The sequence below is a fragment of the Malus sylvestris genome, chromosome 10 (genome assembly GCF_916048215.2).
Source record: "Malus sylvestris chromosome 10, drMalSylv7.2, whole genome shotgun sequence".
Taxonomy (NCBI): domain Eukaryota; kingdom Viridiplantae; phylum Streptophyta; class Magnoliopsida; order Rosales; family Rosaceae; genus Malus; species Malus sylvestris.
Window position 1 is genome coordinate 11,470,401 of NC_062269.1, and position 15,158 is coordinate 11,485,558.

The 15,158-nt window shown below is 36.3% G+C and overlaps 1 protein-coding gene and 1 non-coding gene across 2 annotated transcripts; one reads left to right on the top strand and one right to left on the bottom strand.

Annotated features, from left to right (window-relative positions):
* Positions 1 to 688: 688 nt before the first annotated feature.
* Positions 689 to 6,343, top strand: LOC126587300 (dolichyl-diphosphooligosaccharide--protein glycosyltransferase 48 kDa subunit-like). Its single transcript, XM_050252337.1, has 13 exons — positions 689 to 1,104; positions 1,238 to 1,374; positions 2,170 to 2,295; positions 2,589 to 2,642; positions 2,794 to 2,907; positions 3,529 to 3,584; positions 3,665 to 3,706; positions 4,288 to 4,363; positions 4,568 to 4,639; positions 4,724 to 4,849; positions 4,916 to 5,020; positions 5,557 to 5,640; positions 6,075 to 6,343. The coding sequence occupies exons 1-13, from the start codon at positions 834 to 836 to the stop codon at positions 6,120 to 6,122; spliced, it is 1,311 nt and encodes a 436-aa protein (XP_050108294.1). The 5' UTR covers positions 689 to 833; the 3' UTR covers positions 6,123 to 6,343.
* A 1,688-nt stretch (positions 6,344 to 8,031) lies between these two features.
* Positions 8,032 to 8,164, bottom strand: LOC126588118 (small nucleolar RNA snoR83). Its single transcript, XR_007611341.1, has one exon. It is a non-coding gene; the product is annotated as a small nucleolar RNA snoR83 (small nucleolar RNA).
* Between the last annotated feature and the right edge of the window lie 6,994 nt (positions 8,165 to 15,158).

The following is a 15,158-nucleotide window of genomic DNA, read 5'->3' on the forward strand; positions in this document are numbered from 1 at the left end:
TAGCTCATTAGTTACTCGGCCTGTGCACCACGTAGGCTTGGTAGTTTTTAGGATCAACATATATATGTAAAAGCATTCGACTTTAGGATGCAGCTAAATATCGTGTCTCACATGAACAAACCGGGCTAAGAGTCTGTGACCAAATCATGGCAAGCCATAGGCTTAAGACTTGAGTATTATTTTGTTTTTTTCATACTAAGGATACAATTTTACTGAGGTGGTAATACATTTAGGCCAAATCTCACAATAAGTCGAACATAAAGTCTCTAACCTAAGAAAAATTAATAATAATGCAAATGTGAGGTCTCATTTTCAGTTATTCAAATCAAAACAACGCAATTCACAAGTGGATTTTCCTTTAATATTTCCTTTTTTTTTTAACAAAAGATAATATCTACATTAATATTCTTTTATTTTTAAACCCTTATAAAGAGAAAGAATAATTGCATCTCTTAAGAGGAAAATGCACGTCATTTTTTTTTAGGAATGGTCTTGAAACGAAAATTAAGAAATTGAACATGTTTGTTTAAATCTTCTGATTAAGAAATTTATACGACAAAAATTATTCATAAATGGTGGAATATGTGGACATAGACACAAGTATTATTCTAAAAAAAATTGCCAGTCTAAGGAAAAAAGTTGATTTAAATATAATATAGGGTGAACATGTGAAATTATTTTTTGCTAGTGTAGGAAAAACAAAGAATATTTTGAACGAAATTAAGAAAAGCCAGTCAACACCTCCTCCACACTTACAGTCTCGCACTAGTTTTGCGATCTGAGAGAGTTGCTCGCATTTCTTCTCCGCAGTCCCTCCCCAAACCCAACCAACCATGTCGAAGCTCCTCGGCGTCCTTGCCTTCCTAACCCTAACCCTCCCATTTCTTGCCCACTCCTTCTCGCCGGACCACCCCACCGACCGCCGCGTCCTCGTCCTGCTCGACGACCTCGCCGTCAAATCCTCCCACTCCTTGTTCTTCAAGTCCCTCCAGTCTCGAGGCTTCGAGCTCGATTTCAAGCTCGCCGATGATCCCAAGATCTCCTTGCAGCGATACGGCCTCTACAGCTACGACGCCTTGATCCTCTTTTCTCCTTCCGTCGATCGTAAGTCTCTCAGTTGAATTTTGTGATTGTTTGTGTTTTGTGATTTTGGGGAAAGTTGTGGAATTTGGGAGCTTTTGATCGGTTGAAATGGAGGATCAATTTATTCAGAATTTGTGTTTGTCGTGTATTATAGGTTTTGGAGGATCCATTGACCTGGCTGCTATACTGGATTTCGTGGATAGCGGTCATGATTTGATCATTGCAGCTGATACCAATGCATCTGATTTGATCCGGCAAATCGCGGTTGAGTGCGGAGTTGATTTCGACGAGGTTGGTTCAAGCATCGAAGCATTTTCACTGGTTGCTGTATTGATTATATGTTTTCAAGCTTGTCAGAATTTCCTCTAAATTGAATTATGTCCAATATGCATGCATTGCTTCATGATATCTTCTACCACCCGAAGAAAATACTTTTCTTTGAAGAATTGATTGTCCAATTTGTTTGAGGATAACAGAAACAAGCATAATCACTAAGGTGCATGTCCTTATGAATGTAGCCAATTCGAATAAAATTTAAACGGAAAGGGTGTAGAAGAGATTAAAATGCGTTCTTAACAATGGCAGGGTCATCATATCGTGTTATGAACCGTCACTACCTTTGAGCTCTTTATGAATGATCTTTGTAGAGGTTTATTTGGGCATCTTCCCAGTTACTACCTCCTATGATTAAGTACACATAATCAAAAACCACTGTCATGTACTACACTGATGTGACTGCGAGGTTGGAAAAAATCATTCTTTTGTCTGCTTATACAATCCAAAGAGTATATTTTCCATTTTTACAAAGAAAAAAAATCTTAAAATCCTCGGGTTTGTATTCCTTTCCTGGAATTATGAATTCATAGAAAGCATTTTGGCAGCCTCTGTTTGAATAGCTGTGTTCTGGATGTATGTTCTTCTGCTCCTTTCATCTCATACAGTATTCTACAGGGCTTATTGATACCCAATATTCTTATCTTTACCTTGAATTCTTACAAGTTTATATAGGTCTTACCTTTTCATCCAGCGTTTGGAGCATGGTTATGGAATTGATGTGTTTGGGTAAATTATTTATTATGGATACAGGATCCTGCTGCTATGGTCATAGATCACACAAGCTATGCAGTGTCAGACACTGAAGGAGATCATACAGTGATTGCTAGTGATGATTTCATCAAGTCTGATGTAATTTTGGGTAGCGAGAAAATTGAGGCAAGTTCTATTCTGATAATATTTGTGGTCCAGTTTACTAAATCGTACATTGTATCTTCAATTAAGTAATATGGGTACTGGTCAAGCCACATGTTGTCACATTTTTCCTTGAGCCATTCATTTTTTATGTCCTTGTATCCAGTAGTAGCTTAAGCAAAGTATTTTGAGAATATATAATCGTAGAATTATCAACGGATGCACTTAGAGACAGTTCAATGCACACTACTGCTAAATGGTGATGGTAATTGTTGTCTTTGTCTCTGATATTGTTTCCATTGGTGGTTCTGCCACAGGCTCCTGTACTTTTCCAAGGGATTGGCCATGCAGTAAACTCTGAAAATAGCCTGGTAAGAATTTCCAGTTATCCATATTCAATGCGCTGCAACAAACAAGAGAATCAGCCTTTGTGCCAATTAAAGTTATTCAACTGTGATTGTTCATTCATTTTTCTTTAAAAATTGTTATTACCCTCTTTAATGTCAATTTATGAACATTTAGGTTTTGAAAGTTCTCTCAGCTTCACCTTCAGCATATTCTGCTAACCCCAAAAGCAAGCTGTCAAATCCTCCATCTCTCACTGGATCTGCTATATCTTTAGTTTCAGTTGTGCAGGTATGTTAAATTTTCTTAGCCTGTTTTCTGCGCTTCTTTTACTTCATTGCCGTGTCTATATTTTGAAATACATACATGGTTTCCTTTGTTTATGTGTTTGTTCATGCTTTAATTGGAAACGTCATGCCTATCTGGTCCATGATAAGGAAATGATATTGTAGGTTGTATTAGTTTGCAGCTGTCTGTTGGCTTCATATTGTCTTCTTGTTAAGCATAGGAATACCTCGCTCTTTCTCTGTCTCTCTATTCTTTAATTTTTTTGGGAGGAAACATTGGACTAATTGCAATAACATATCTACTAACAGAGAACTGTTCTGCAGCATCCTACCTTTTTTACCATTACATTTCATATTATTTTTTTCGTCCTCTTTTGCCTATTGGGGTGGCGTCTCTAAATCCTGCCACACCTTTGGAAATGGACCTTAATGTTTGATGATATAGCTCCCTATTGTCTGGTTCCAGATGTTTGCAGTCATAAATAATACTAAGTAGTGAGTTCTCTGGGTGCACTGGTCTGTAAATGTAATACAGTTTCTTTGATGCTTTTTAGCGTATGAATGTGAATGCGTCTATTTTACACATTGTATTTTCTTTAAAGGTTTTCTTGTGTTTATTGCACAGGCAAGAAACAATGCTCGGGTTTTGATCTCTGGTTCATTGAGTTTGTTCAGCGACAGGTATGTGATAATTTCCGGATAAATTACGTTCTCTTATTCTTTTGAACGTTTCCATTGACAGGATTTGGTTTTGTTTACAGGTTTTTCAGATCTAAGGTGCAGAAGGCTGGGAGCTCAAAGAAGTGAGTGATGCTGTGACTTGTAATTTGATTTCCTTGCCATACGTGTTACATTGATATTTAAGGACATCTCCATTTCTAACTGCCATATAAACTATGAACTTACATAATCGAAGAGGATAAATTATCTTATTAGTGGAGATACAGCTTGCCTGTTGGGAATTAACTTTTAGCTATATGTCACATATTGTGAAGTGGTCTGGTTGTAGCTTAGTGCCCACGTTAACTGATATATTGTATATGATGAAATTCAGTTGTTGATTGTTTAAAAACTAATAAAAGGTTATAGGCTATGGCGCCTGTTTTGAGGCAGGGATGTGCTTTACAACTTAATGATTAGCTATGATTGATGCAGAGATTAGGCTAGACATGTAGACATCAATGGAAATATGTATCTTGGAGACGTAAAGTGTTTACACTAGCAGTTTATAAGATATTTATTTTCGTAATGTAGCTGTACAAAATGACTACTCACGAATAAAATATGCATTTTTGAATGAGTTTGTCGAAGATATCTCTTAATGACACAGAATACTTTTCGGTTTGAAAGAAGAAATTTATGAGAAACTTTTTTTTTATAACAGACATGAGAAATCGTCAAATGAGCAGTTTCTGACTGAAATTAGCAAATGGGTCTTCCATGAAAGAAGTCATCTCAAGGTGAGGCAAAAATTAGTTTTTTGTTGTCAGAATATTGTTTGTTTAACGAGGCCTGAACAAAATAAAGAAAAGAAAAGGAGAAAAGTAAAAGAGAAGTGGTGGTGGCTGGTTTAACTCAGCTAATTGTTTCACTATAGCTATGTCTGTAATCAGCTTTTTGGGTTTCTTAAATTCTCACCTTGTTAATCATGTTTTGTCCTGTAGGCTGTGAATGTAAAACACAACAGAGTTGGGGAAGCAGATGAACCTGCAATGTACAGGATCAACGATGACCTGGTAATTTTATTTACTTACAGTGTCAATAAAAAAGAGTAAAAAACCTAAAGGTTTTGGCATCTGACATTGAAATTACAATTGAAGCAATATTCGGTCGAGATTTATGAATGGCATGGACAACGATGGGAACCATATGTTGCTAATGATGTCCAAGTGCAGTTTTACATGATGAGTCCCTATGTTCTGAAAACCTTGTCAACTGATCAGAAGGTAACGCATGTTATTCACTGCAGATTTTTCGTAAACATCCTTGCTTAATATTCTTTTGTATTGCAGGGTCGTTACTTTACAGACTTTAAGGTTCCAGATGTTTATGGGGTTTTCCAGTTCAAGGTTGAGTACCAGAGGCTTGGCTACACAAGTTTGTCTCTCTCAAAGCAGGTAATAAATATTTCTATAAATGGTATTGGTGCATCTATAACTTGTTAAGAGAAGATCTTTCAATTAAACCAACAAAGTTTTGTATGCATTTTGTGCTTGTGCGAAATGGATGTCATCATGGACTTGATAAATTTGTACCTCTGTAATATAGTATTGAAGCTTCGTTATTGATTGAAAATCTGTGGTTACATTAATAAAATTCGATTCATTACAATTAAAAATACCCAACTGCAGAATGCGTTAAATTTCAATTTACCGCTGTTTCTTATTGAATGTTGATTAAAAATGAAAGACAATAATTCTTGTATCTACCTTTGAACAACCATCCCACGTATGTTTTGCACCTGGAATGGCGCACGCTTCAACTTCGAGTAATGAATATTCTCCTTAAGTACCAAAACCTTGTACTGTGACCAAATGTGCTATTTTATTGATTTGTTTTAATTCTTGCTTTGTATGAGTGAGTCAGGTTTTCTTTTTTAATGTAATGTTCCTTTATCCACTGCCTCAATGGAAATTTGGATATTGAATTGCAGATCCCTGTTCGACCATTTAGACACAATGAATACGAAAGATTTATACCAGCAGCTTATCCCTATTACGGAGCAGCATTTTCAATGGTAACTCTCTTTTGTTCTCTTGAATTGGTCTCTGTTACATTATACACTCATTCACACACACACACACACAAACACACAATGAATTCGAAAGATACCAGCAGCTACACAGAATGAGCGTTTTAGACAGGATCCCTTGCCATCCCAACTGCCCTTCATTTTCTTATATTTACTTATACAAAGATTTTTGATCTGTCATCTTGTCCAACGGCGGTTTAATTGCCCGAGGAGCATCTCATCTTTCATGGCCATGTCAGTGGTGTTAGCCGCCCTATTTCAAGTTACATTGAGCTAAAGCTTAACTCTATGAACTATGTATGTTTGAAGTTCCCCGGACATGGGAAATAAGCCCGAGATTCTCCTTTATTGGTGCCATAAGCTATTTTTACATTAGCTTGAAACTATTTTGATAACATTATCTTGGTATTGTGATGCAGATGACAGGTTTCTTCGTCTTCACAGTCGTCCACCTATACAACAAGTAGATGTAGAACAATTGTAGGGGAAGATGTAATGCGGTGACTAAGAGCTGATTAGGAACGGAAATTTTGATTACGCAGACTTTATAAATGCATGCTATATTGTTAAGTGGTTGAAGAAGAAGGTGCCGTCCGAAGGTTGTGCATGTTAAACATCATCCGTACAATCATATCCCTTTGGATTACACCTTGGTTTGAAAGAGCATCTTATATTTACCATTATAAAAGGGCATTTATTTATACATTTACAAAGAATAGCAACTGAAATAATTTTGATTCTCTTAGACCACATCTCTAACCCTTGGCCTAAAACCTAAAATTTTTAGCCTTGAAATTTTAGGTTTTAATCCAGAAACAGCTTTTCTGTTCCAATCCTTCTGGTCTAAAATTTTAGTCCCAGGTTATTAAAGAATGAATTTAGATTAATTTTTTTTCTTAGAAGTAACTTTTTGAAAATAAAAAATTGTGTAGACTATCTTAATTTAATTTTATGAACATTTTAAACTAAAAATATTTAGATTCTGACAAATGCTGAAAAATCACTAACCGACACCAAGAAGCTCTACTATGAAAAATATGAAACAAATGAAAGATTTTTTTTTTAATTATTTTAGTCTTTAGATTTAAATTCGGACCGTTAAATTTTTTTTTTTTTTACCGTTGAATTTCATTAAATTAGAATTTAACTGTTGGATTCAATGTATTTATAAATATAAAATTAAATAAGATATACATATATGATGGATCAGCCCCACTAATCACAGGCTAAATTTGGTTTCCATTTGAGTTTTAGGTTTTATACCACATTTTAGCATTGGGTTGGGTTGAGTTTTGAGGGGAATAGAAGTGGAAATTTGAATTTTAGCCCAAGGTTGGAGGAGGTTTTAGAGTGTTTATGGTTGGGCCAGGAGGATCATTTTAACACCTTTTTTCTTTCTCATCGAAGTTATTTCACATAGACTTGCCATGGTAAGGAAGTAGAGAGGAATAAGCACACTTGGGGAGTGCAGTACAACAGAGTTGTATGCTGGGTTTGGGGATGATGAATTGCTCCAATTGAGCACGTCTGGCATATTTTTTCACAATAACGGAATCGTTATACTTGACTCCTGCGGGGTCTTTAAAAACAAGTAATTTATGTTGGGCCTTTATTCCTTTTTTAGGTCCATTAGGGTTTTTATTGGTTGGAAGTTTGGAACATCTAGTTATTTTGGTTGGAATTTTACATCTCTATTTCCTTCTCAGCAAATAATTTTATTTTTCTCAAGGTTTCATGGAATTGATCAATATTTCTTGAAACAAACAAAAAGGAAACGAAGGACGAAACATAAATGACCAACTAAGCCATGCCGCCTACAGTGTCGGCGTTTACTAAAACTTGGGTAAGGGAATCATGCCATTCAACTACTTCTTTAGTCTACTTACACGCAAAGAATCTGAAAAATGCAGTTTTATCTTAAAATCCGTAATCAAATACCAAAAAAATAAGAAATTGAATCAACTAGGGGGAACTAGTTTTGATTTCGTTTTCTTCTCCTTTTTTTAGGCTTTTTGATTCGTTCATTTTCTCATTTTTATTAAGTGAACATACCCCTCTCTTCTACTCGCAAGTGTTCACTTGCAAAACGTACTAGGACGAAAAATGTAATGTTTGCCTAAATTTTTTTTTCAACAAGTAGCAATTTGCAGCATTCAAAAAGACTGCAGATGAATGTATAATTAATTTTATGAAAAACATAATGATTTTTTGAGTTTCTAAAAATATTATTGAAAACTTGGTCCTCTTTGTTAATTGAAATAGAATTATCGGAAAACGAATGCCGGAAATAAAACCCACTGTCCAACAGATGGAGCGGCATAAACAGAAACAAGAACCAAAGATAAAAAAATGGGGATTGGATTGGATTGAAGAAATAAATGTATGGAAAGTTACTAGTAAACGCCGTGTGATGATTAAAAACAGGCATTTATCAGCGAAACCCTCCACAGACTTTGTTATTGGCCTCCTATGAATCAGATAAAGCACCTTTTCTCTGCTTTTCTGGGATTAATGAAGGCACCCCAAACCCACAACGTTATTTAACAAGAAACGAAAAATCTGCAGAAAAAACCAAGAGAGATAATTAGGAGCTTTGAGCTTTGAAGTGACCAGGCTTCTTCTTTTTTGTTTACTTGGCCGCTTCCAAAGTGTGTTTTTATAGTCGAGGGAGATGAAACCCTAAACGCTTCCGTTGAATTTTCCATTACGCTTTCGGCCCTTCAACTTTGTTGTTTTCCTTTACATGCGCCTCACTGTTATGGACAATTGCAATTGGGCTTATAATGGCAATCACCCTGTGTTTATCCTACTTTAGTAGGTATGGGCTGGCTCGCCAAATTAGAGTCCAATACAATTCCAGACTATATTATTACAATTGTAAACTTTTAAGAAAATTAATGAAAAAGACCTCACAAAACCTTTTTTTTTTTTTTTTCTGTCAAACGTTGGATTTTGTTAGATTAGAAGTTAAATGAATCACCGACAGGGTTCGAACCCATACTGTCATGTAAGGGCTCACACATTTCCACCACTATGATAAAAGACCACTTGCAAAGACCTCACAAACTTTAGTTTTACAAAAATGTTGTTCTTACTACATATTTATACCTCATTTGTACCATCTCTCTGATAGAGATGAGATTCACATGTAGTGACAGACTCTACCTCTATTAGGGATGGTACCATTATAAATTAGGTGGTAAGTGTAGCACTATTCTTAGTTTTAACCAAAATCCAACTAAATGAGAAGCAGTTTTAACCAAAAGCCAATTAATTTAGAGCTTCTCATTGGATATGATTATTTGACACTTTACCTTTAACTTTTGCCTTGTCCAAAATTTTATCCCTCAAACCATGAAGCACGCAAACAGTTAAAACGTATATTAATAAGAATTAAGCGTGAGTGATGGATTATCCTAATGGTTAGAGTCTTTCTCTTCAATCTACTGCGCCACAAGTTTAAAATTCCCCCATTTTCTTAGCATAATAAATTAGGGTAAAAGATCCCTTATAAATTTATAATAATAAAAAATTAGGTAGGGCACATTGCACAACAATTGCCAATTCAAATTGCATTGTAGCCTCATCCATTAAGATTTAAAAGTGGTGTTGTCATTGATGTCAAATCAAAGTAAATTTGCCTTGTTGTCTCCTTCGCAGGAGATGCTCTTAAATGATTACTAGTTTCGGCTGAACTCTATATCCCCGTTTTTTGACATCTCAATGCCAATGGCAATGCAGATTACTCTTGTAATGTAGAATATCCCTTGTGATACAAACTAGGCCTATCAATTGTCTAAAATTGTTATAATATACTAATGTATAACATACATTGCTGAAAGACTAATTTTGGGCCATGTGAGTGTAAGATTCCTAAAAGCAATGTGGGCCATAATTGATGTGTGGTAGAAGGACTCATTTTGTATTGTCGACTTCCTTCTTTTTTACTTCTTGTACACCTGATGCTCAGGTGATTCACTAAAGGGGAAACAACTTCGTGTGCCACATGTGCACCACTATTGTGTGTCCTGTGCCAATCACACATGATGCTATATAATTGGCATGAAACGTCTTGATGACGATTTACTCATGTCATAAAAGTCTTTTTTTCTTTGGTATGGTAGGGAAGTTTGACTCTGACATGAACGCAATAGCAGATCAAGGCCATAGCCTAAAGGGTGTCAATTAGGGATGGTCAATGGGTGGCCATGGATACTCCATGTATCACCATGGGGTGTGCTACACACTTTTTTTTACCTTCTCACACATCATTTTAATTTCCGATTGTTGGATCGAATGAATTGAAGAAGATCAAATGACATAAATTAATAAGGGGTGTGTGAGAAGTAAAAAGGGATGTATGGATATCACATCTCTATCACTATCACAAGTACAAACACCACGACCACAATTATCACATATCTACACTTAAGTTGCCCTCCGTTTAATTAAATAGGTACCCACTGACCATCCCCAATGCAATTAACCCCCAAAAATTTATTTTTCATTCACTAGATTTCAGTTGTTTTGTCCCTTTGATTCTTGATAGTGTCTAAAAGAAGCAACTTAGTTAAGTGAATGATATTAGTTAAGGGTGTTTTTGAGGTTTTTTATGCTTATATGATGGATTTGTTGCGATCTGAGAAGCAAGAGTTGCCGTTGTGTAACTTCAAAGTACGATCTTTCAATTAAAAAGTAAACGAAAAACAACTGCCGGGTCGGTATCTAAGTGATAAAGATAATGTGACAATGACATGAATTAAACTTGCTTAAAAAACAAGTTTATGAATTAAACAAGAACGATAGTGAGACAATGATATAAAAGGGAGCAGAAAGGCACAAGATAAGAACACTTAACTCACAACATAAAAAGATCTTAAAGCTCTGTAGCCTATCTTTTATAAATTTCTTTTGTAATTCAGCACCTTCGCAATTGTACTTTGTTTGTAGTATCAATTTCTTGTAAGAAAACTTTGTTTGAAAGCACTTCAGCTACTAGCAAGAACTTGACCAAATAGGTCTAAAATTTGGTTGATCTTCTGCATTTCGCATTTCTTTTCGAGTTATTACTTTATTGTTGGATATTTAATAAGTACTAACGTCATTTCATTTTTGTCTTTCAATTTTCATAAAGTTTGTCATGCATTCTGTGAGTATATTTATGTGAGGATTGTACCACTGAGTTGAACCAAGATCCAACTAGTTTATGATTATCATTTCGCATACACAAAGAAAATATTTAAAATCCTTTTTAGGATAATGCATAGAAAATAACTTAGTGTAGATTTTAACCTCACCTATAAAACAATCTTTTGATTAGGAGTTCAGTTTACTTGTGGTGCAAGTTCACAATCTAATAATAACTTCATTCGATATTTCTGTTGGTATTAACCAACAGTGACACACCTGACATAAACTAACAACTCATTTAAAAAAGCTTGATGTCTTCTTAAGGCGTTCAAAGGCATTTTAAACTGATAAGAGCTACCAAGGAGAATTGTATCGTAAACACAAATATAACTATAGAACACATAATCCAAAAAAAGAAAAAAAAGATTAGATAAAGCTTGAGAAAACAAAACACAATTACAGAAATTAACTGAACAGAAGCGTACAAGCTAGCCACAACCAACAAAAACAAATTAAGGAGAAACTAAAACAGATGGACATATCATTCCATGCAACACATGCATGCACTTCTAGCAACGGATGGGCTGGCGAAGGTTACATCTGGCAGGAAGCTGCATGGCAAGGTTTGGGTCGATTCCGTAGGCACTGAGAAAGTTTGAGTACTTCTTGAAAAGGCAAAGGCATCCGAAGTCCGCGTACGAAAGAGCCGAGCAACACAGAGCTGAGGGAGGCGGAGGGTTCGCCCCGCTCACTGAAGGGGCGCATGCATTCAGACCTTCTTTCGTCATGCGGCAAAAACTCTCGTCGCTGTTGGCCATCAAGGCGTCGGAGCCAATGGCTACTGCCAAAAGCAATGCCACAAGAACAACAAGCTTTCTGTATGCTTCCATGTCTCTCTCTATTTCTCTTACTCACTAATATTATCTTTGATTTCTAAGTGTAATGATGAACTATGTGAAAGATGGTTTGTGGGATTGGCTTTTATATAGCTAGAAAGCAAAGGTATATATGGGAAATTGGGAATGGTGGGTTGTCCTACTCTTGCCCACTTGTAAATATAAATGGGTATAGATCTGTCACAAACCTCCATACCCTCTTTCATGTCTCTTCCCATTATCGCTTGTAAATTTAAAAAGAAAGTCATCATACCATAATCAGATATATATTATGTTAATATTGAGATTTGTAGAATGTTTATTCACTATACTATCCCCACATTGAGAATTTGAACGATCGATCAAGTTGGTTCTTGCTTGGATGTGTGACTATGATTCACAATTAATTTGACATAATCAACATTTGTAGCAGAATATAAGTTTGGTATCAAAACATTAGCTAGTCATCCATCACACTAGGTTTAATTGTATTTGTAATATGCATCTTAAATACAAAACCTTGACTTAAAAACACTTGACTCCACATAAACTAAATCATTTTGTAGTTAATATATAGAAACGCATCGAATAGAACCTGTAATTGTGGCATATTATAATTAGCATAGCAATGTTAGAACTCGTGACACAGAGTTGGCGTATTGGGATTACTGTGGGCTCACTGGGCTGTATAGATCACGGAGGTGCATTGGTGATTGGCCTTTCATGGGGACGCATTATCCAAATTAATCAATTGTTTACTGCCATAATTAAATTAAGGTATGTTATTGTTAATTTGGTGACATGTGACCCTTCATATGCATTTGTTATTCTTGATGGGGATGGAGGTGGAAAAGTCATCAATTAACATGAGTTTATAGGATAATAAGAGCATCTTTAATAGAAGACATAAAATGTAAAAAATTGTAGATAAAAATTTTAATTTACACCATCTTCTATTAAAGTAGAATGCACTCCATCTCAAGTCTCGATATCCATCAGTATCAATGCCGTTGTAAAGGAAACTTTTAGGAATATCACATTTTTTTACCACATTCATGAATGATATGATGTGGCAAGTGAGGTGTACTTGTCAAATCAATGAATAAGTTTATCTCATTGGATTTTGGTATATGTGTCAATGGTTATGTCAACGTCATACATGAATATGTCAAAAAATATAATCTCCCATTTATAATGGTTCATTAACTTCATATTGTATCCAATTTTGATTTGTAGCGGACCGTTTCAAAAGAAATATTTCAATTGCCATTTATTTTCGTTGCTTTATTTCACCTTCTTACGTTATAGTCGTTGAATTTGAGGGTATTCAATTGGTGATTAATAGTCCAACGGGTAACTCTACTTAGTCTCATGTATTTCAATTACCCTAGAGCTCTACTTAGTCTCATGTATTTCAATTACCCTAGAGCTTCCACTCTCAACACACACACACACACACACACTCGTTTACAGTTTTACTTTTCGAGTGAATCACCTTTCTCCTCTCCTCCATTGATTCATCATATTCTTTTAAAGTCTTATTATATTCGACACTTATATGTACCAAAGAAAAGAATCGAGATGTTCATTCGATCCAAGCACTAAGAGTGTACACACCGAAACATTGTCTCTGATTGGGCAGAACCAATTCTTGAGGACACACTAATGAAGCATTGACGAAGAACAATTTCTACACTCTAACATACAAGTATTTTTTGGTTATTTTGTTGATTTTATTTAATTAATTGTGGCAATAAAAAATTTCATATGCTAATATTTATCTTATGTGATTTGTTATAAAAAAAAGTAACATCCACATCGCTAAATTTTTCCAATAAAAAAGGGTGAAACCACTATTAAGACAAGTTGCATTCATAATGTATCAACGAGAAAAAGTCCAGATGGCTCCAAGATGGGAGGACATGCAACAATTGCAAGTGCTCGTATACAAGTTTATACATTTGTGAGGTACCACACAAATTATTATTCATAAATTGGGTGAATAATTTAATTTCCTTTTATTTAATTTTTCAAATTTTTTTTTTTGGAAAGAACGATTTATTGAAACAGTAAGGCACAACTCCAAACAACAAGCAGATGGCTGCCTAGCACACCCATAAAACAAAAAACAAAGATAAATGGGACACAAAGAGAGGCCACCATAAGGCACCAACGTCATCCCATTCACCCAAGTAAAAAACACCCCACCTTTACACCAAAGGACAAGGAAGACTGCCATTGTTCAAGACAGCCACAAGCGAAGATGGTGGTCTCACAACCCAGTCGAGGCCGCACATCTCCGGTGACATATTCCTCACGACGAAGTCCGTCGCCATATTTGCTGATCGTGGAATCCACGACCAGGAACATGATTGAAAGCTCATCCCAACCTCCAAGGCACGACTAAGGATTGGGAGTAGGTCCCAATTACAACTCAGGGATGGGGAATTACTGGACTACATAATAACTTGTGCATCCGATTCAATTACCACCTCCTGTAGATTTAAGCTTTTCACCAGTAAACATCCTTCTAGAACAGCTAGGGCTTGCCATCGCATCCGAAGACGCAAACACCCTCACACTTTTCACTGCTTTGCAACTCGAAAGGCTATCTTTGGCAACAACCCCGATGTGACCGCATAGAGAGTCACCCTTCTAGCAAGCATCAACATTTACCTTGATCCAGTTAACTGGGGGAGGAGACCACAGAGGAGAACAATGCATATCTATAGAGTAGCTGATTCTGTTAGAGGCCGACAACCGCAGAGGGGTAGATGCCATATTGAAGGAGTCCAAGGCAGTGACGATAGCCCGCAAAGTTCTGAAAGGAGAAGGATATACCTCATTGAATATTGCATCACATCTGGCCCTCCAAATAAACCAACATGAAAAGACCACGTGCGACATAGTACGATCCAAATCCTCCTTACAACCCTGATTTTGGTTAACTACCAAACACAACCAATCAGCCAAAGTTGTGATAAAGCTTCTATTAATTTGAGGGCTCAAAGGACCCCCAATCCACACCCTGGAGGTCCGTAGGTAAAGAATGAGTATATGCTCCATGGTCTCTTCACCCTCAGCACAAATGGCGCAAAGGGGGGACGAGGCACACCGATGACGAAAAAGGTTGAACTTGGTGACTCAAGCACCACGGAAGGCCCTCCATATGAAGTTTCTAATCTTTAGAGGGGGCTTTGTAGCTCCAAACCCAAGCCTACACCCGAGAATCAATACTGTGAGAAGAGGGAGGGCGATCATGATTCACAGTGGGTAGTTGGTTGTGACACCACTTATATACAGACTTCACAGAATATGAACCATTTCTTTCGAAATGCCAAACAAGTTTATCCGGTCTCAACAACGGCCCCACCTGAATGTGAGAAATGGTTACACGCTCAGCCTCCGGGACAAAATGTGAAAGAAGATCAATATTCCACACCCTCAAAACCAGATCAATGAACTATGCAACCTTACTCTCACTACTGATCTCCGTGT